General features: G+C 37.6%; 1 protein-coding gene across 2 annotated transcripts in view; it reads right to left on the reverse strand.

The window, feature by feature from the left end:
- Nucleotides 1–1,556: 1,556 nt before the first annotated feature.
- Nucleotides 1,557–21,019, reverse strand: part of rassf3 (Ras association domain family member 3) — a 40,756-nt gene continuing 21,293 nt past the window's right edge. Inside the window, exons 1-5 of one of the 2 annotated variants that reach the window (XM_065265877.2) lie at nt 19,774–20,201; nt 9,563–9,667; nt 7,293–7,548; nt 4,287–4,402; nt 1,557–4,185 (exon numbers count right to left, since the gene is read on the reverse strand). In XM_065265877.2, coding sequence (XP_065121949.1) covers nt 4,036–4,185; nt 4,287–4,402; nt 7,293–7,548; nt 9,563–9,667; nt 19,774–19,896 — 750 coding nt within the window. In that variant the 5' untranslated portion in view covers nt 19,897–20,201 and the 3' untranslated portion in view covers nt 1,557–4,035. Of the gene's footprint in view, nt 4,186–4,286; nt 4,403–7,292; nt 7,549–9,562; nt 9,668–19,773; nt 20,202–21,019 lie in introns of those variants that run through there. The other variant, XM_065265876.2, reaches the window with a different exon arrangement.

The following is a 21,019-nucleotide window of genomic DNA, read 5'->3' on the forward strand; positions in this document are numbered from 1 at the left end:
CCAAAACTTATAACCCAAAATTATAACCCTAATAAGACCCTTGGGGTCAATTCTACCCCAAGCCACTTTTCTTTAGTTTAAAAACATGGTTCCCTTCATCACAGTGGAATAAGATTTTGTGACTTTTCCAGATTAAAAAAACTGGGCTAGATTTGGTCATTCTAAAGAGACGTAAAAAAATTCACTTAATTAGTCCCTTTGGGGGTAAAAATGACCCCAGTTGAAATGAATGGGAAATGCAAAAAAAAATCATTTTTTTCTTTTTTGTCAAAAAAAATCAATGCATCCAGAATAAATCTTAAAATTTCAACACAGAAAGGTAGGCCTGGTACTAGAGCACAAATGTTACATAGAAAATACATGCTCAATCACACAAAAACAGACAAACACACAAAGGTATGACTGCCACAGAGAGCATTTCTTATAGAATTTGGCAAAAAATCAGCCACAGATGCAAAACAAAGATGTAAAATACTCACACAGGTGTGCGCACACACATACACACACACACGCACAAACACAGACTCACACACAAAGACACAGTAAAACTTACACACACACAGAAACAGATTTCAAAATGCATCAAAAACTACAAAAAATTCTATTATTTGAAATAATATTTATTTTTAAAGTCCTTTCTAATGTTTATATAAACATAAATTCAGAAAATCAATAAAATAGTGATGTTGAGCAGTTGGCCACATTCAGTGAAATGAATGGGTCTCTATGGGCATCTGCTGGTCTATTTCCTAACCTGTAATTCTTTTATGTTTTTTCTAAACACCAAATGGCTGAATTCAACACATAACATCTAGATCAATATCTAAAAACAATTTAAATCAAATTTAGATCATAATTTATGTGAATTTTTCATAAAAAATGTATAGTTTTTCAGACAAGCTATAATGTAGTTGAGGAATTGAGTGGTAACAGGTATAAAAGTACTTCATATCTCCCAAAACACAGCATTAATGTATAGATGGGAAGTAAATGAAAAAATATATATATTATTTGTATCTTTAAAAATGTATATATTTTTGTAATCACTCTTTTAATCTCTGGAGTTATTTTTACCCCCAAGGAACTCTAACGTATACAGGAAAATCGGGTCTTATGAGGGTTAACACATGATGACGCTATCACACAGGGATGTTTGGGGGATGTAGAGTCACTGAATACACCAGGACAGCAGATATTTACAGTATTCACCTGAAGAAAAGCAGGCTAGTGATTTACAAGCTACATTAGGCACTAATTCCTATTAGGATTTATGTTTTTCTTGTGTTTTATAGCTTGTTACAATAGTTCAGTGTTGATAAACATTAAGAAATGTTATGCTCAAGATGCTTAAAGGGATGGTTCACCCAAAAATTTAAAACTCTGTCATCATTTATTCACTCTCATGTTGTTACAAACCTGATTTTTGTGAAATGTTTGGTGTTTATCAGAACAAAGAAATGTATGCAGGTTTGTAACAGACATAAGAGTGAGTAAATGGGTGAACTTTAAGCTGAAACTGAACCTACATCTCATACATAAACAGCAGGATTGCAGTGTTCTGAGAAACATTATTATCTTTATTTCATAAAATCAGATTTTACAAGAAAGGCAACAATTGGTAACAATACAAACTGTGTGACCAACGGAAAACCTCCATAAACATCCGTCATTGTCACAAACACGACATCTGGATTTAAACGATCCACATCGGTAAAGCTATTAAAAAAAATAAAATATTTGCACAAAACCTACAGCTATGGATCAAAACGCGATCCTTTTGGCAAATGCTGACCATGGGTTTCGTGAGCAATCTCTAAAATATGCTGTCTGAAAGACGTGTCAACAGCACTGGCCAATGACGTCCTAAAATAGCCACAGAGAATATGCATGGATTAATGTAACACATGCAAAAGTGTTTAAGCAGTACGGTCACATCCACACCCCTTCACAACACAAGAATACAAGTTATCACAGTTTCACAGTCTTACTCTACAAACAGAAGCTTGTTGAACTGAAAAAAAATCAAGTATTAAAACAGCTTAATTAAAAAAAATTAAAAAAGATTCCATTAAACATGACCGAGTGTCCATTAGATTCCTCCATAGTTCTTAATTAAACTGTGGAACACCATAGGGACCTAATGAAGACAAAATTAAAACAAAACGATTCCCTGACTTAAAACATAAAGTGCCCAAAAAGCATTTAAGATTGCTGGTCTTATTCCATTTTGATTGCATATTTTGAAACTGTCATGATATTTCACATAACAGTTACACTATATATTTTTTATATTCACCCCAGTGTTTAATTAAAGTTGCCCTAAGCATATATATACTCTAAATAAACCTCAGTTTCTGAGGTTTGACTGATTGCGCCAGGCAATTTTCTTTAAACTCAAACTATGCAATTGAAATATATCTTTGGTTAAAGGTTATAAAACCAATATTCAATAAAATTTATAAAGAGGCAGTCTGTGGCTTCTAGATTAATAACACAATTGAGCCATAGGACTGCAGAGATGTAATTACAGCAGTTGACCACAAGGTGCCACTACCTTGCTATGCACGTGTCAATTGGAATAGCAAGACTACAAAATGTTGCAGTGCCCATCAGAAAACCATCATGCAGCACTAGCAAAAAAATATCTATAAATGAATATACATATTAAATCAACTACTGATACACAAGTATCACTTAAAATAGTCATAAATGTTGACCTTGTGTGCTGTGACGAAGTAGCATTGGCCATTTGTTTTAAAGTGATTAAAAGGTGGCAATCCATGTCATGCAGAAATACATTAAATAAAAAATAAAAACCTCTTTTGGCAGAACAGAGAACTTTTCATTTTTCCTGGCACAGAAGGGGAGGTCAGGATACGTTTTCATGCATGAATATGGAAAGGAAGAAGATCATATCACAATGAATAGACGCTTTCATCCTCAGTACTTCTATATTCAGACATTTACAAGACTATTGATCTGCACATTTCAAAATTTAAAATCTTCCTGCATTTTCCAGGGTTGTGAACATGTGAACCCCCTTTCTAAATCTTTACTAAATGACAAACACTTTGTTGATCTCTGTTTGAACCCTATAGGTCGCTTGACATCATGACCCCATGACTACAACCAATCATTCACTTAAATAGACCACTGAAGCTTAACCAACATCATTCAGTCCTTCAGAACAGCAGAGGTCAGCAAGTTAATTCCATTTGCTCCAATATGACCGCATGCCGGTTCCCTCTGCATATTTTCCAACATTTTATCAACAGCACTCACTCATCAACTTCCTAAAATCTGTTCAGTTCCAATTCCAACACATCACCTAATGTTTAAGCAAACTCGGTTTCTGACTCTACTTTACACTGCCACACTTTTGTCTTTGTCTTGTACATCCCCATTCCTGCCCCTACATCAGTATTTTTCCATCACGTACAACATACATTACCTTCTAACATTCAATATCTTCCCATTGCAACATCGTCTTAAGTTAAGGCCGTCATCCTTGCACTACATTTCTCATAGTTTTGTCAACAGCACATCAAACGCCAACACTATCTTTGGTAGGGCACATTGTGAGTCATTTGGTATTTAACATTTAATAAAAAGTTCCATAATCACCTGTTCCATTAACATATGGTCAAAAGGCATATTTGAAACAAAATAAGACTTTCAGCAAAATAAAAAACTAAAATAAAACTTCACCCATATAAATTAAGATAAGAAACAAAAATATTTACAAACCATGGCATTCAACAATTAAGTTAAATAAAAAAAAAAACACGATCAGATCTTCACGTTTCATTCACAAATGAAAGGGTTTAAAGAACAGAAAAAACCTAAGAAAGGGTAATTATTGCACCTGAGGTGCATTCTGGGAGGTGTGTAGCATCCAGTGACGGAGTCCAGTGTTCTCCTGTTTAAGTTTGTGAGAAAGGGTGTCCATTTGGCACTGTGACACCTAATAATGTTCATGACACATCACCAGAGAAAGCAGTGGAGGAGTTTAAATCTCTCCCTGTGATGTTTGTGTTAACCCGGGCCGCCCGCCGCTCTCATGGCCTCCTCTAGTTTCTCCTTGTAACTGTTGTAGCGATTGGTTATCGAACAGATCTGGTCCTGTTCCTCTTTATCCAGGAAACGGAGGAAGTTTTGCAGCTCAGGAATGGAAAAGGCCTCCCACTGAAGATGGAAAGAAGAAGTTGTTTTCGGTTTACTGATGTTTACCACCACAATTACTTTATTAATTTACCATGACAGTAAGATGGACAGCCGTAGCTTACCATGGCTTCACCGGTTTGCTGCTCCTTCAGAACAAAGCTGAGGACGTCTGTACTTGGCCCCGCCACCAAGCGCAGAAAGAGAGGATGCTCTTTCTCTGAGAGCTTACAGGTGTACACTGCAAACACATACATACAGACAGACACATACTGTTATTACTGCTTTTCATTTAGCAAGAGCACAGTTAAACAACAACTGATCAAATATTCGGTCAGTACGGTCAATTCAGGCTTTAAAAAGACGACATAAAGGAAGGTGGTTTTCTGGAACAAACAAATTCACTATAAACATCAGATTCCTTTTCATCACCCAAGCATCATGGGAGATTTTTTCTCAGTCACTCCCAAAGTGGGGAAGCCACTGCAGACATGCACTTCTTCATTCCTATTTCATCTCACTTCCCGTTTAACCGGGGGCACTCCTACTGCCTTCAGCTGGGTAAATCTGCACATAGAGGTCTGTTTATGATATCACTCTCAGTATGGTCTGTATGTTTCTATAATGAGCTCTGTGGTGGTTTTTATTGTAGCTTAATGAATGCGCTCAAACTGTCTAGACATGCTATTTAATTAGTAAAGTTCAAGGGGTCCCTGCACTTGCATTAAGCCTTAACTTGTGAAACCAAAAAAACAAATCCCTTTAGCATGTGCTTAAGATCTCTCTGAAAATTATCCCTCTTGTCCCAGACAGTACTGAAAAAGCGCTGTCATTTAAGCCGGCCTCCTCAGCATAGCTTCATCCAATGGCAACAGTATGTATTGGTTCACACAGACACTCTGAAATGTTACCCATGAATAACAAAAGCAGGTACATGAGATGACAAACCCATGTGTCCATCTGGCATCCTGCAGAGAAGCAGGGCTCAGACGAGTGTCTGATCTCCAGGCCTGTGACTGACAGGCCAATATGAACTTAAAATAGAAGTGGAACATACAAAACTGTAACTTTTATAAATCCACTATTTACTAAGTTAGGACTGGTGGAAACCATTTAAAAACAGCTGGTTTTGGATCATGTCCTCCTAAAGTGATTTTTAGGTAACGTTTACATCTTCACATCAAATTAAGAACATCTGGAATGATGCTTTTAGATGCGAGCAGAAATTTCATTACATAATTTAAACATTAAAACAAACTATGGATAAACTATTTAAACTTACTAGTCAACAGACCTATTTTTAATGTCAAATATCCCTGTATGGCAATAAGATGTGGTGTAAGACACTGACTGAGTATCTGCCAAAAGCACTCAACAAGTTAGCACAGAGACAACAGCTGTCATGTATGTGTGTGTTTACTACACTAGCATGGTGTATTTTTGGCACATGAGTAACAGGCCTGTCCTGTTACACTCACACACACACGCACATGCACACATGCACACACAGAGAGAAAGAGAAAAGGAGAGATTCCAGGAGTTTGACCTATTCCAGGAATGCATGAGATCCTGCCAAAACCGTCTACTGTATACTAGGGCTGCAACAACGAATCGATTAAATCGATAAAAATCGATTACTAAAAGTGTTGGCAACGAATTTCATTATCGATTCGTTGTGTCGCGTGACGCAGAGACGTTTAATAAAAATAAAAAAAAAGGAAAAACTTCAGTTAAGCGCGAAGCGGAGTGAACACACTTGCACTGCGTTCCAAACCGCCTAATTCCTTACTATATAGTAGGCAAAGAGTATGAGAAGTAGTGCTTTTCGCCTACTATATAGTATGGAAGTATGCGGTTTGGGACGGAGCGCCGGTCTCTCTCGCGCACTGTTGCTTGCAGAGTTCGGCGCCTCATAGACAGGGCGGAGAAATTACGGGCGGCGGGGAAAATATAAAAAAACAGCAAAGGTAGAGGAAAACCACATGTCAGTGTTTTACTCCTCCCAAACGTAAGCGCGTCACCTGGAAGTTATAGCCGGCAAAGAGATAATCAAACAAAGACGACACGCTTATGCTTTATGGAGCGACGACAGGGCGTAAAAAAAGTTTCTAGAACGAAAAAAAAACTCCAATGACAAACTCTAATGATATTAAACAAAGAAATAAAACGTTGAGAGAGAGTTGTATGAACGCTTTTCCCCGTCATAGACCTGTATGTTAAATCATCGCGCCGTCACTCTCCTGCTGTTCTGTACTGCGCGCTCCAGCTCATGCAGAGCAAGGAGACGCGCGTGCCCGGCCCAACATACAGTACATCATACAGTAAGTGCCGCCTTTTGTTGCATTAACATCGTCTTACATTTTTTAAGGCGAAGTAATGAATGGTGTATTTGCATTTTGCACGGGAGTAGAAGACGCATTTTCCGTTTTCACAAGACGCATTTATGTGGCCAAATGTAATGGAACAGTTTTACCAAATGAGATAGCTATCCGATCAGAGAAAACACATAAAGTCAAATATAAGGTACAAAGCTGTCACTGGGGCAGTACCCTTTATAAAAGGTCCTAATATGTGCCATTTAGGTACAAATATGTATCTTTGAACTGCCAATATGTACTTTTGAAGTACTAATATGCACTTTTTGGGTACAAAGGTGTACCTTTTTGAAAGGGTACTGTCCAGTGACAACTTTTGTACTTTTATTTCTGAGTGTACTCGTATACTATCTTTTTGATCCCACCAAGAGAGGCTTCTTGATGGGAAATGCATCATAAAAAGTCTATATATTTGGCAGATGTAAAGCATACATGTGTATTTTTTTGTGTTAGTCCATTTTTATTTTATTTTATTATTATTGTAACAGCTCAGGTGTGTTCAAGGAGCAACAAGTTTGTGCACTTTCTAAAGATTTTAGTTCTGTTTTGAATAAGGGGTTGGAAATGAATGCTTTTCTTGTTTTTTATCCGATTCATCGATTAATCGAACAAATAATCGACAGATTAATCGATTATCAAAATAATCGTTAGTTGCAGCCCTACTGTATACTTTTGGGAGTTTGCATGATTACCACACTAAATACTGTCCACTTGTGAACACTGATGTATTTTCCACATAAACAATCAGCGTCTCACCTTGGTCTTCCCGGCTGAAGCGCTTGAACAAGGCAAATTTGGCGGGGTTGTCGGCCAGGGTGAATTTGTTGAGCAGGGCTTCGATAACCTGTCGCACCGTGTTCGTGCTGCTGATGTGCAAAGTGTTTATAGAGCCTCGTGGAAGGTGAAACGCCTCCTGATCTTTGGCACATCCAGCCCCACCCCGTTTCACTGTGATGGGTCTCCGCAGGTCCAATTGCACCTTGATGAAGCCAGTGTACAGACCATTAGGATTCTGCAAGACAGACAGAGGGAGAGAAAGTTTTTTAAAAATAGATGTCGTGCATATTTTGGAGTAAGGAACAATGCGTTTAAAATATTTTGTTTATTGAACAACATTTCAGTACATTTTATTTTATTTTATCCAATATTTTTCTCCAATCGAAACATTGGGTTGTCAGGTGGTACAGCTAATTATTGTCTGCGCTCCCTCCCTGTGTCAAGCTGATCGTTTGTTTATTTGATAGTGCATTTAAAAATATAACCCTGAAAATCGTTTGCATATGTAAAACAACTTTAACATAAAACTAACATTTGAGAACTATACATTTAAGAACCATTATTTAAAAAGAAATATATAATAACAATTATAGACAACCTTAGCTGCATTTATTAAAACTAAAATGAGTAGCTTATTAAAAAAAAAATTCATAGCAGTTGCACCCTTGGATTTTTTGGTTATACCACCTGTAGGAACATCCTACATGTTTATAATGTCTTTTATAATGATATACAGAAACTACACTAAATTAAAATATCCTACTACACAAATAAATTGCTTATTCTGTTCTAAACATATTTAAAAATATATTAAATATAGTTAAATGTTTTCAAATGGGTAAGCAGATCTCACTGTGTCGTGTGACTGTGTCCAGATGGAGCCCAGATCTGAGCTCCTTCTATCTGTAAGCTCATTAGTCATAGCAGCCGTGACTCCAGGCTAAATGCAATGTGCAATTATCTCCTCTGAAACTCAATTCATTGCTCTCTACCACTGACACACAACACCAATGCAGCACAGGCTTTAACCATAACCTGATCTTAACACTGTGGCCACTCACTGAGTAAAAGATGCCAACGTGGCTCCATGCATCTATTCAGGTGTTTAGTGTTAACTCTTTAGTTGTACCACTGTCGGTACACAGAAGATAAATGAGTATTGTTTGTCAAAATGTGTGCAATCAGACCAGTGTACTGTATTTATGTGTGCATATCTCTCTAGAATAGATAAGGACACACCCAAAGGTGAATTAACCCTGGAGAACCCAGGAAAATCCAAAAACCCATTTATTCTATTGAACAAATTTGACCCTGTGGGTTTCTTCAGGGTTAATACCGTTCCTGGGGACCCAAAGTACTTTAAATTGGTATGTCAAAAACACCTGGTTCATCTCTGTGATGATTAGCACATGATTTAGCACATGACGCAACATCTCCCATGTTTTTGTTTTCATGTGATGTGAAAAGTATGTCCTTTTGAGCTATGACATAATCACAGCAACCATGGTCATCATTTACTCAGGTTTTGTTAAACCAATATTAAATCAATATTTATAATATTGACTTTTGTAAAGAGCTGCTCGGTTCATTGTTTTTCTGTATTTTTAAATGATAACAATTTGAATTTGATGGTTGCTCGGCTAGCGTAGCCTTATGGGATAGAATAATGTCAATCCAATGTACACTAAGAAACTTTCTTTTTTCATACTTTTTTAGTCTACTATGTATATAGTATGAAAGTAGGTGATTTTGGATACAGGGGATCTCTGTTTCCCTAGGATCAGGATTCAGAGAAACTGCTCTAGACATATTATCAATATTTCCTTTAGCGTTTATGTTTTTGTAAAAAAAAAAAGGAACACCAAAACAAAAACAATATTCAGTCTTGCCGCAACTGAATCCTGGTCAAATGTACAGTTGTATAATCACATGTTTTGACATAATAGTCCTCATGACTAATCACATGATCAATCAGGACTGAAAGATGAACAGACTTATTTATAAAACAGATCAGATTGTGATCTATTTGATAAAGCTGAAAAGAGAAAACGATTATTAAAATATGTTCCAAGTTTTTATAAACTAAACATTCGTTTAACTTTTGTATAAACTAAACATCCTATCTTCACCTAATCTAACTTGTAAACATAGTTTTGTAGACTATACTTATTGCTGGCTCAAATGCTGATTCAATTTCAAATTTCGTTGAAGTTTAATGAGCTATGAACTGTGGATCACCGTTAACTCACCAGTGTCATTTTGAAGTGATCACGTGAATCAGCGTTGTACTGCTCGACCTTCTGTCTGATCTCCTCATGTGTGAGTTGAGTGCAAGTTTTCTCTTTCTCCACATCCTGAAAGACAGAGACACATGGACGGTGAATGCGAGCATTCAGCAGACAAAAAGGTCAGCACACGTTAACCCATCAACTCATGCAGTGCTGCTGATTGGTGGTTTTACTGTGGTGGTAAAAGTGGTACCACTGTAGGTTTAACAAATAATAAAGCCATTCAGAAGTAAAAGCCTCTTTTTTATGGTCTGACTGATACGGGGGACAAAAACAGCTTACATACATCTTAAATGTACCGCTATGCTACACAGGTGTGTTGTTGATAATGTGATCAAACAATTTTTGCAGTTTCAGTGTAGTTTGAGTGGATTGAGGACCTCAAAGAGAATATCAAATTACAATTCTGCTTTTTCATGATCTTTCCATTACAGTGCAAAATATAAGAAAGTGTCATAGCTCTCTAAACACTCCTGAGCATCACTAGATTCTGCTCTTACATGGTCATATAGTAGAAGTATGATTTGCTTTTAAGAGAGCTCTTAAATCAAAACAAAGGCATACAGGCCCTTAAAAGGAAACACTCCTGGCCTGAAGTGCCAACATGTTGACTGACAAGGACCTTCTTTGCTAACAGAGTCCTGAAGCTGAATAGTGCACAAGCTTTTGGATGCAGAACTGCTAAAGCCGGCCGAATATCCCCTTCTGCACGGGCCATAACCACTTTAGGTTTTGGGGGGTTTACAATGACAGCTGGTTTCATTTTGAGTATAGGTAACAAATTTTACAGTGCATGACTCATAGTGTTTATCAAATGGTATGACACATGCAGTTTAGGTTGTGAATGGTTTGGGATGTTTACATTTGTTTAAAAAAAATTCTAGTTTTTTTTTCAGCACACCCATCCATCCCTAGTAAGTATAGAACAATTGTGTATTGGTTCAGCATTTGCTTTAAATGTGAGGATTGACTACACAACTCACCTGCTCTTAACCCGACCCTTGAACCCTTAGAGATCTGAAGGAGATTAACACTGTGATAGATGCTTAACTAGTGCAATCTTTCAGAAATGTCATGGCTTAGACTGCAAAGGACATAAAAACTTAATTCACAGAATTAAGTTACTCATTCACTCACTTAAAATAAAAACATGTGATGTGTCCAGTGTCCACCCAACTGAAGGGAATAAAGTAAATCTGTATCTGATCCCATCTCATATAGCTGGATGTAATTTCTGTCTAGGGTTCGGAATCAAATTTTGATTCCAATTCTGGAAATTGCTCCATAAGAAAGAAATCGGATCCTTGTTATAAAATTACATTTTCGATTCCACTTAACAATTCCAACCGCGCTGTCACATAATTTTTACATCATCTGCCAAGACCAGAGTCACCTGTCATATAGCCATCTGCGCACAGTGTGCAGGACCTTCTGCTCAAATACTTAAAGTCAGTTTGCACTATGGACCCTGATGAAAGGCGCTCTAAAGATTGGCTGCATTTTGCAAAATCAGAAAAAAACAATTCAGTCCCTTCAGAAAAACGTGATTCTGCGATTGCATGATTTAACGCATAATCAGCCAAAGTCCGCGGGGGGGGGCGCCTTTTTTCAAATACGCCACACTTTTGCAGCATTAATTGCAGATTTCCATGCGCTAAATGTGTGGGGCTTGCATAATTCATAATCCCCACAATTTCGTAACAAAAATCACATAAATCTAAGCAGAAAGTTGAAAAGTGTTGCATTTACCTCACACAAGCGCAGCTATGTCCCCTGTTGCTATGGGAACGTTATGAAGTGACGTTACTATGTGACCTGAACATCATTGAAAAGCTGCAAAAGCTGCAAACCATTTTTTCAAGTTCCTGCAGAAAACGTGCCGCATTTTTGCCCACAGAAATCACAAAAAAGTCCATGTTTTTCTGAAATGACTGACTATTATGTTGCAAGATATGCATTTGCAATTGGTTCATTGTATCAAATAAAAAAATTCACCCTGTTTGATGTGCCATTACGAGGGAAAATAATTTAAAAATCATTTTAAGCTAGCTTGGTCAAAGTTTTTTAGCTCCTAAAAGTTTTTAGGTATCCTTTTTTGTGTTCAACTGTAAGTAAAGGCACAAAATAAATATTTTTAATCTTTAAAGGCTTGACTGTTATTGCTTTTCACCTCTTTGGAATCAAAAGCAAGAGGAATCGGAAACAATAAGCGGAATAAATAAATTTGAAACATTGCCCAACCCTACAACTCTCACACTGACTTGGTTGAATACTGAATGGAAACAATACTTGAGAAAAATATCAAGCTTCAAATTTCCACAATTGAAGAATTCCACAAAAACAGTCCAATTAACCATAAGATGAAGTCACAACAACAAGCCAAGAGCTCATTAAATCCCATTTAACCACAAGAAGAGCCCAACAAAAGCTGGTAATAGCTGATTAAACAAGAGGCCTGTTGGAGGGATGTGTGAGTATATTGAGTAAGTGTAAAGGGATTGTAGTTGACTAAGCATTCGTGCAAATCATCTGAGGGTTTTGTGATGTGGTCTCAAGCTCTTTGATGGTTGTTCATTAGCGTGACTGTACCATACATGTTGTTCAAGTAAAATGACTGGTGCCTGCGGAGTAATAGTAAGACAATGTCTGGTGCCAAATATAATTTTACAACTCACTACAAGGCTTTAAATCCATGTAAACCTACAAGAATCGACGTCCATGTCTAACAAGTTTTAGCTAAGATTAGTTTATCCTATGAATCTATGACGTAATAGGTGGTAAAGTAAACACCTAGGATGTTTGTTGAGAAGAGTGAACAGGAGGCTGTGTGAAACTTAACCAGGAAGGACAGGGTTAATAAGAATGCCTCTACACAGAGGGCCGTGACAAAGGCTAAATAAACACCAGCCCGATGAGGTAATGTCACAGAAAAAAAACCCGCTCTCCCTCCCTCACTATGAGGGCTTGTGTGTCTTTGCTCTCATTTGGAGCAACATGTTAATGCAGGAACAAGAGTAACAGGTTCAATGCATCCTTGCTGGACCTTCTCTATATGCCAGAGACCAATCACATGTACATGAAAGGCCAGTTATGGTAATGCTTAATTTGAGAGAAAAGTAAATAGCAGTCAGAATGTAGGCCCCATGGTGTCTTGGTGATAAGCTGGTTGTAGTTCTTTCAAATGTATTAGCAGATTTTTATCTCACACTTGGTGGTCATGGCATAGTTGGTTTCAGCTGAACAGGACATCCAGTAGTGACCGGACTGGTTTGTCAGGCACTCCTATCTGACAAACCCCTAACTACTGTTGAAAAAGCTCCTGATACCATCTGTCCTACTGATGGACAAGCGTTGCCATTAGATAAAGGTAAACAAGCTCAGTAGAAAAGACATTGAGAAGATAACCTACTTTCGAATTTTAGTAGAGGTTTTGTAGGGGGTTTCTGATCAAACCTCGAACAACTGCAAACATCTTGCTTGTAAATAAACAACACAATCTAAATGTTTCCTCCTAATTGAACCAAACCCTCTGCTGCTAGTGCAGGAAGTCCCCTGGTCACCACACCTTTCCTCTCCGAAACATTCCTCAACAAATAGAGCAAAAACAATCAAAAAGTACGCTCAGCAAGCCAAAGGCAATTCCCTTGCTAGACTACAGTCACTCCAAACTGGAAGGACTGACAAGTATAAGAAAGCATAAAAACAATCAACAGTGTCCAATTCAATAAGGCTTTCATCTGAATCTAGAATATTCAAACATCTGCAGGGAGGTTTACGGGAAGGAGGACACCAAAAGAAAAGAGGAACAGAAAGCTTTCGCAACCTTAACAAACAAGCGCAATTTATAAGCCTGTCCATCTTGTTGTATGACTCATGGGATCCTACATTATCATAACTATAACATTACCTCACCTGGGAATGTAATATGCTAACACATACGCCCTTCAAAGATTACCCTTTAACCCTCAACACACGCCAAGACTTCCTCAACAACCATGTTTATCTGCGAGGACGCAAGCAACATATTGTACGTTAAAATGGTATTAGGAGTGTAAGGTACAAAAACATCTTTAATCTTCTTTGCCCTCCCATTCAGACATGCCAAAAATAACAACACATCCCCCAGGAGAACTTTTGCAAGCCTCCTTTATTGAAAAGCAAGACAAACACCTTCCAGCATTTTCCATTTTGACGTCACACTGTAAAGCTCTACTGGGATGATATTGTGAGGATGACTGACGGCTAAAGTTTCTCACTAATAAGAATGTTGTTCTAGATTTTGATTCATTGTTGTTTGTGCTAATTCATAGAATTCCTGCAACTTGGGAATTATGGGTAAACTGGAGTTCAAAGACTACTGATAAAATAAGATATGAACTGAAGCATAAAAACAGGGTGTGGTCTGTTTTGCTATGACTCAACTGAAGGCAACTCTATACTACAAAAAAGTTGATACCCTTCCAATACAGCAGACTTCTTAAGAAAGTGAGGAACTTGAGCCATGACAAACAGAAAGGACTCGTCCTTCCAGCTCAACGCTGACATAAATCCGATCTGAGGTTGATTCACATTAAGAAAGAGGAAGTGGAGATGTCTGACTCGACACAGCAGATTAATAAACCAAACCTGTCAAGCCAGACTGGAGTACTATGTCTTTACTGATTCTAGATATAGAGAACCAATGAAATACACTATAAGCCAGCTGACTTCAGTCATAATTCTCATGAAATGTACCCACTCGCCATGGCTGAGGGAATACAATGAGGAAAAATGTTCCACATTTCATGACTCATTTACTGTTTTTGATTGATGAAATACCTCTAGTTGAATTACGAAATCGCAGATCAAAAATATCTCGCTAAAGTGTGGACTGGTTATACTCAATGTAACTCGGAATTAAATATAAGCAGAGCAGAAAGACCAAATGCCCAAAAACCCAGCATGAAGGTTTCATATCTAAGCGTGTAAAAGATCATGCACAGTCGTCTTATCAGAACCTAGCAAAGAAACCAAAACAGTACACTAAGGCTGAAAAATTTCTATGTAGTTGAGAACATGAAAGTATAAAGAGATCTTTGTTTGGCTGGATATTTAATCCATTGAAATACAACTACTGCAGAGCTCTGTGATGATGTCATTCTGGAAAAGTGATGGCCTACAAAAGATTTCAAAAGAAAACGTGGAATTAAAAAGACAGAGATCAGATGACGCATGCCAGGTGCCGCCATGTGACCTGGGCACTCCGAGATCTTATCCGCTTTTAAATAAATCCAGCCAAACTATTCTTTATATCAACACTGCCATGTGGGGATGTTTATTCTGAGGTGAATAGTTTAATTTAAACAGATAAGTCAACTTAAAAGTTCTATATACAAACTGATATCAAGAAGATGAAAAGGGGGGAAAAATAGATTTTTTTATATTTACTGATAATGCCAACTATAACAAGTGTTTAACTAGATTACAGCTCCTTACAACAGATGATCTTATGAAAACCAGGAAGCGATAACTCTGAAGAAAACTCTGGTATTCAAGCACCATTTCCTAATAGTTGATCTGCAACTCTAACACACACACACACACACACACACACACACACACACACACACACACACACACACACACACACACACACACACACACAGATCTTTAAAAGTCACAAAGATTTCTCTTAAATTAAAATGTCTGAAGTACCACAAACAAAAAGCGGGTATGCACTTTATTCAAGAAGAACAAAATTATAGATGGGTGGGTGGTCAGCAAAACAATCGAGGAGGACTCACAACCACCCTCCAGTTAAGGACGAGTGCAAACTGATCCGCTCTACAAACAGGTTGTCGCAACCTTGACCACAAATACTAAAGTAATGCCAAAACTGTGACTTTGATACTAAACACATTGCACCAAATATAAACCTGCAGCAAAGCTCATCTTTAGAGATGTGTGATCACACATCTCTAAAAGGTACAATTATTGCTGGTTCATATACCAGACCAAGACAGGTCAAATGGCGATGTTTGCATATTGTCAACGTAGAGTTAACAATTATCAAACTATTGGTTATTGCAAATGTAACTGCTGTTAACAAGCAATAACAATTAAAAAAGCTATAATGTAACCATGTAAGCCAATGCTGTAACGTTTGTTTGACAGAGAGCTGAGGTTTTGCGTGACATGATGACATAGTGAGACCAAGCCAGCTTGATCTGGTGTTATCTTCCTCTTAACTGTAATTACAGATTTCTCTCAAAAAAAATAATAATACCAGATGCTCCAACATATGGGCCCACGAATCAGCTCCTAACATGTGCATAACAGAGCCGTGACCGTAAACGGTTAGTGGTAAAGAGTGGGACACGCTTGTCCACAAACATGCATTCAGAAGTTTTTTAAAAGCTTTAAAGGCCTTTCAGACTACTTAAAATCTATCAAACTGATAGAGGGTGTCTAGAGAGAATGATAATCTACGCGTCAATGATAGACACTGGGCACAGACTTTGTGTCACTGGTGTCATTCAAAGCCGATTGTAATATAGATACCGAAGGCAACAGACGAGCACACACACCTGGATGATAATGAAATACTGCTCCATGACGCACACAGCTACTTTTGGAGCTAATCACATTAAGATGGTGTGCTTTGCCCATCAGAGCTTAATACTGCAATGAAAACAAACATAAGACGTTTGTTATCTGATGCTTTTCTTTATCTCGTGTTGCAAAGTTCATGCAATTGTCATAGCAATAAAAATATTGCTCCAGATCTCTGTAAAGCACATTGTGTGATTTGTTCTTTGATTTCTTATATAATTGGGTTCTGTGTAATACAGGCTATTCAAGTACAGCAACGGTAACTTACACAACCATGGCAGAAGAACAAACAAAGTGAAATTCTTTCCATTCTGTAATAAAAGAAAAAACATGAACGCAGACAAAACTAAACTCAAAAAAAGATTTTCGCAGTATGAAAACCAAGCAACATTGAGCTACCTTACGTGTCTGTCTGGAGTGAATAGGTTATGCACCCAGTGACAGCTGCATAAATAAAATTCATGTTTCATAAAGTTTTCTTTAAAAAGATTTCCTTGCATGAAGGCATGACACCAACCAGCCATTTTACTTCTCAAGCCAATGAAGATACTCTAAAACTGAGTATACAATAAGCTTGCACTCTTCACTCTACGTACCAGACCATGTGTACACATAAAAAATGAACTATACATCAGCCTTAAGACAGAGATAGGCAGCTAAACATTACCGGTTTATCTTTCCAAATGTGTTTAACATTAAAGTACTTATTTGTTGCTCACAAATCCAGCAGCCTAATTCACGCCATCAACGCGAGTAATTGTCCAAATCATTACAGCAGATTCCTCTGATGAGCTGACCCAAGATGATGAATTGTCGTAATGACTCAAGCGCTTTGATCCTTATCATGCCGAGCAGAAGGATCAGGATTAACCCGGAGAACCTTCTGGATCACCCAAATAATTAATTATAAAGTTTATTTGTGCCTTTGTGCCTGCTGGCAAAGCTTATAGGTTCTCAAGGTCAATGACATCATCAATGTTGAATGTTGCTGTTGGATTCTAGCCACAATAACAAACATGCACACAACAGCATGAAGGTCATAGGTAGAGTAGCAGTTTTGTACATGTATGCAAACTGTGCCTGCACTAATCTGGAGTTCTGTATTTGCAAACAGTAAGCAGTTTTTGGTTACGCCGTTATAAGGCCGCTAATTTAATTTCTGCTTCAATCAGGGCCTGGGGTTTAAAAGCAGTCTGTGGACTGTAGATAACGTCTGTCTTTCTTTACATTTGTCAAGTATTTTTCCCTCCGCAGTCCGGTAAAAGCAACACTGTGAATAACCAGGAAAATGGTTTCAGTACTGTCAACTTCAATATACATAATCTTTAAAGTCCACACTTAAAGTTCCTCAATGACTAAGTTTACATGTGCACAAGCCCTTAGAGTAAATCAGCTTCATTTTTGTCCACCAATCAAGTGACTTTAATGAGTAAAAAAAATAATCAAACGAATTAATTAATAAATGAGTAAACTATTGAAAAAAAAATGACACAGCACAGGCAAATTTGTTTCTTTAAGTACACTGTACACCACATACAAGAAAAACTGCTTGAACTACATCACGTCATTACAGTCACAGTGTTTCTCTGTGTGCTGTGGCCCACACAAGCCCCCATGATCCTGCTCTGCATGCCTGGCCTGGCAGCTGTTTCCCAGGGTCACCGCATCTGTGCCCTGCATTTTTCTCCACCAATGGTGGAGATGGCCATGAGAACAAACCGAAAAACAGGGCGTGAACAGAGTGGCAACACACATTGTACTGGATACAAATGTATCACTTTGTATCTCAAGCATGATTTTACACGAAGTTACTAGATAGAGGTTCAAAATTAACTTTCGGATAACTTGACACTGACAGATGATGAAACTAATATGGGCAAAGAGACTTTCTGGTTAAAATGAAGTAACAGGAAGTGAGCTGTAGCAATGCTTGTACTGTTTAGGGAACTGACTCATTTCTTTTTGAGCAATTATTTTGCCTGTTGTCAAATAACACAATGGATAGTCCAGTACAGCATGTGTTAGGTCATAAAAATATTAAAAGTCTTAAATTCGATAAATCATGGCTACATAAAGACTGCAGATTTAGAATTTACTTTTTACACCGAGATCCATTTGGCAAGTATTTTTTGCTATGTTGGCAAAAGAAGTCAACTCAGAAATAAGCAAAGATTTTGGAATAGCCTTCAGATGAGGAGTGCATACCTTAAATTTAGGGATGCACCGATACTGATACTGGTATCGGCCTCGATACCACATTTTCTAAAGTACTCATACTCGTTAAAAGTCCCCCGATACCTGGAATCGATACCACGGTCTGAGAAATGTCTATGTTTGAGCGACGTGTAAGGGGTTAATGCCTCTTGTGTTGTTCAAAGAGGCAGAGTTTACAACAAACTGGAAAACTAGTCCTTTGTTTTTTTGTTAAATTAAATGACTGAAGCTGTTACCTGTAAATTTAAATAATGTTTTTTTATTAAGTACTCGGTATCGGTATCTGCAAGTACTGAAATGCAAGTACTCGTACTCGTATTCGTATTCAAAAAAAGTGGTATCGGTGCATCCCTACTTAAATTGTTACCAACAAGAAAGTTTAGTAGGTTTTAAATGATAAAAAATTTAAACTGTTTCCCTCTTTAATGACCATTCACATGACATTCTTTAATGACCATTCACATGACATAATTTACAAAGTTCTTGCAAAGACGTCTCCCTGCTGACATTATCCCACAATTGGGAAATTGACAGTAGCATGGGGGTGATTCTGCTAATCTTTGAATCTCTGAGCCCCTCTTTATAGCGCACATGACCGTATTCAAATCACATGAGGTCAGTCACGGTGCAGTTTTACTACAAGCACAGACAGGCCATAAAACTGTGTGAAATTATGAGTAGTTGTCTTTGATTTGGGAATGCAACCAGTCAGCCAGTTTAGAGACACTCCAACCATGAAGATCCAGAACAAAACAGCATTCATGAGGCATGACGTCATGCTATTACACATAATACTCCTATTAAAGCATAAATTGCTACAGACAGTACTCCCTCAACACAATATGAAACATCAGATTATTATAAGGTCATTTAAAATCACAATAACAGCCCAATGCCACAGCTGCCAACTTGAACTGATAGCTCACCCAATGTGATACAAGCATGCAACAGGTCTCTGTACTTTTGTAAACAGTAATGTTACTTATTCTGCTGGTTAAACTAAACCCTGACCTTTGTTAATGAGTAAAAGTGCATTTCAAACTTTGGCCTATTGTAGGAGTCATTGCGCATGCGTGCAAAAGTTTTACGTGTACTTTACGTGTTGCTGATTCTGGACACCTAGTATTAAATGACGACAATGATAAATTAAATACTTATGATACATTAAATTGTTTAATATTATGCATATTTATACTTAAATTGACACAGTTTCTTTCATTTATGTAGCACATGGTTGTACCACCACTGTATGCCAAACTTATATAGCACAGCACACTCACTTACACTGACATGACTACATGTCGTAAAATTAAATATTACACTTATGTTATGTAAATAAATAAATATATACATTTAAATATATTCACCTTAATGTTGGTGGGTTTAACTGAAGGCTTCTTAAACAGGGAAGTTCTGGCAGTGAAAAAATATTCCTCTGAATCTTCTTCCCAACTACTGTATCCACTACTCATGGTGCTCGTCCACGACATTTGAAGAGAAACTCCGACACATCCGAAAAATTATAAGTGAGAAGTATAAAATAAAGAAGTGTAATAAAGTGAATCGGGGCAAGGAAACTTCAACACGAGTCAACGCCGCTCAGCAGTTTCTCTCTGAATGACTCGACGATCGGCAAATGAGAACTGCAAGTTACTCTCCTATTTGAGTCTTTCGGAAGATTAATATTTTAAATCCTACGGTTTGGTTAATACGTCGCGGAACAGGCAAGCAAGCAACTCAAATCTAACCAACGACTTCTCGCAAACTAAACTGAATCCAAAGCAAGGCTACCGGAGACGCGCACTGGAGATTGAACACACCCACATGGGGAGGCGCGCGCGTACACTCACACGCGCACACTTCTCTCAGGCATACAATGATACACATCTTCATACACATTCTCTCAACCACACACAAACACTCCACACTCTTTTCGAAAAGCATTTTCTAATATAATTACAGACACCAAATGTTCAATAAATAGTTGCATTTGTTAATTGTAATCTGCTTGTGAATACAAAAATTCATCCGCCAAACAATATAGTCCATTAGCTTTTACTGTACGTAACTGGCGCATTAATATTAAATTGTCTGCTTCGAGGACGACTTCATGCAAAATCGAGAGTACTATAACACAAGATTCCACAATGTATTTTTTATTATAATTAATGAATATATTTGATGTCTTAAAAGAAATACTTTCCTCAAAAACCTGTTGATGACTGGAAAACAAATTTCACTTACCACTGTAAGTATGCAGCAACACAGATGCAAGCTTCCTTTTTTGAAACATATGGCCTACTTCTCAGGCTACTTTCATCGGAGATTAAAATATAGGTTTGGGGCATTTAATATAGGGATGTCCCGTAACCCATATGAATTGGTGTTTCTTCAGACCAATGCAAACATTTAGAACAAACTTATAAAAGTAAAAATGTATGTATACATTTTTAGCATGTCGTCTCACATGGCAAAACTTTGTGTTTTAGTGACCTACAATTTTAAATGTGTGAGAACGACACCTAAACCACTGTGAATGCTGGTTAACATGTCTGGAAAAAGACCTGCGACAATGGTGACTGGGAGGAAATGAGATGCTGCAACTTTACAACT

The sequence above is a fragment of the Paramisgurnus dabryanus genome, chromosome 1 (genome assembly GCF_030506205.2).
Source record: "Paramisgurnus dabryanus chromosome 1, PD_genome_1.1, whole genome shotgun sequence".
Taxonomy (NCBI): domain Eukaryota; kingdom Metazoa; phylum Chordata; class Actinopteri; order Cypriniformes; family Cobitidae; genus Paramisgurnus; species Paramisgurnus dabryanus.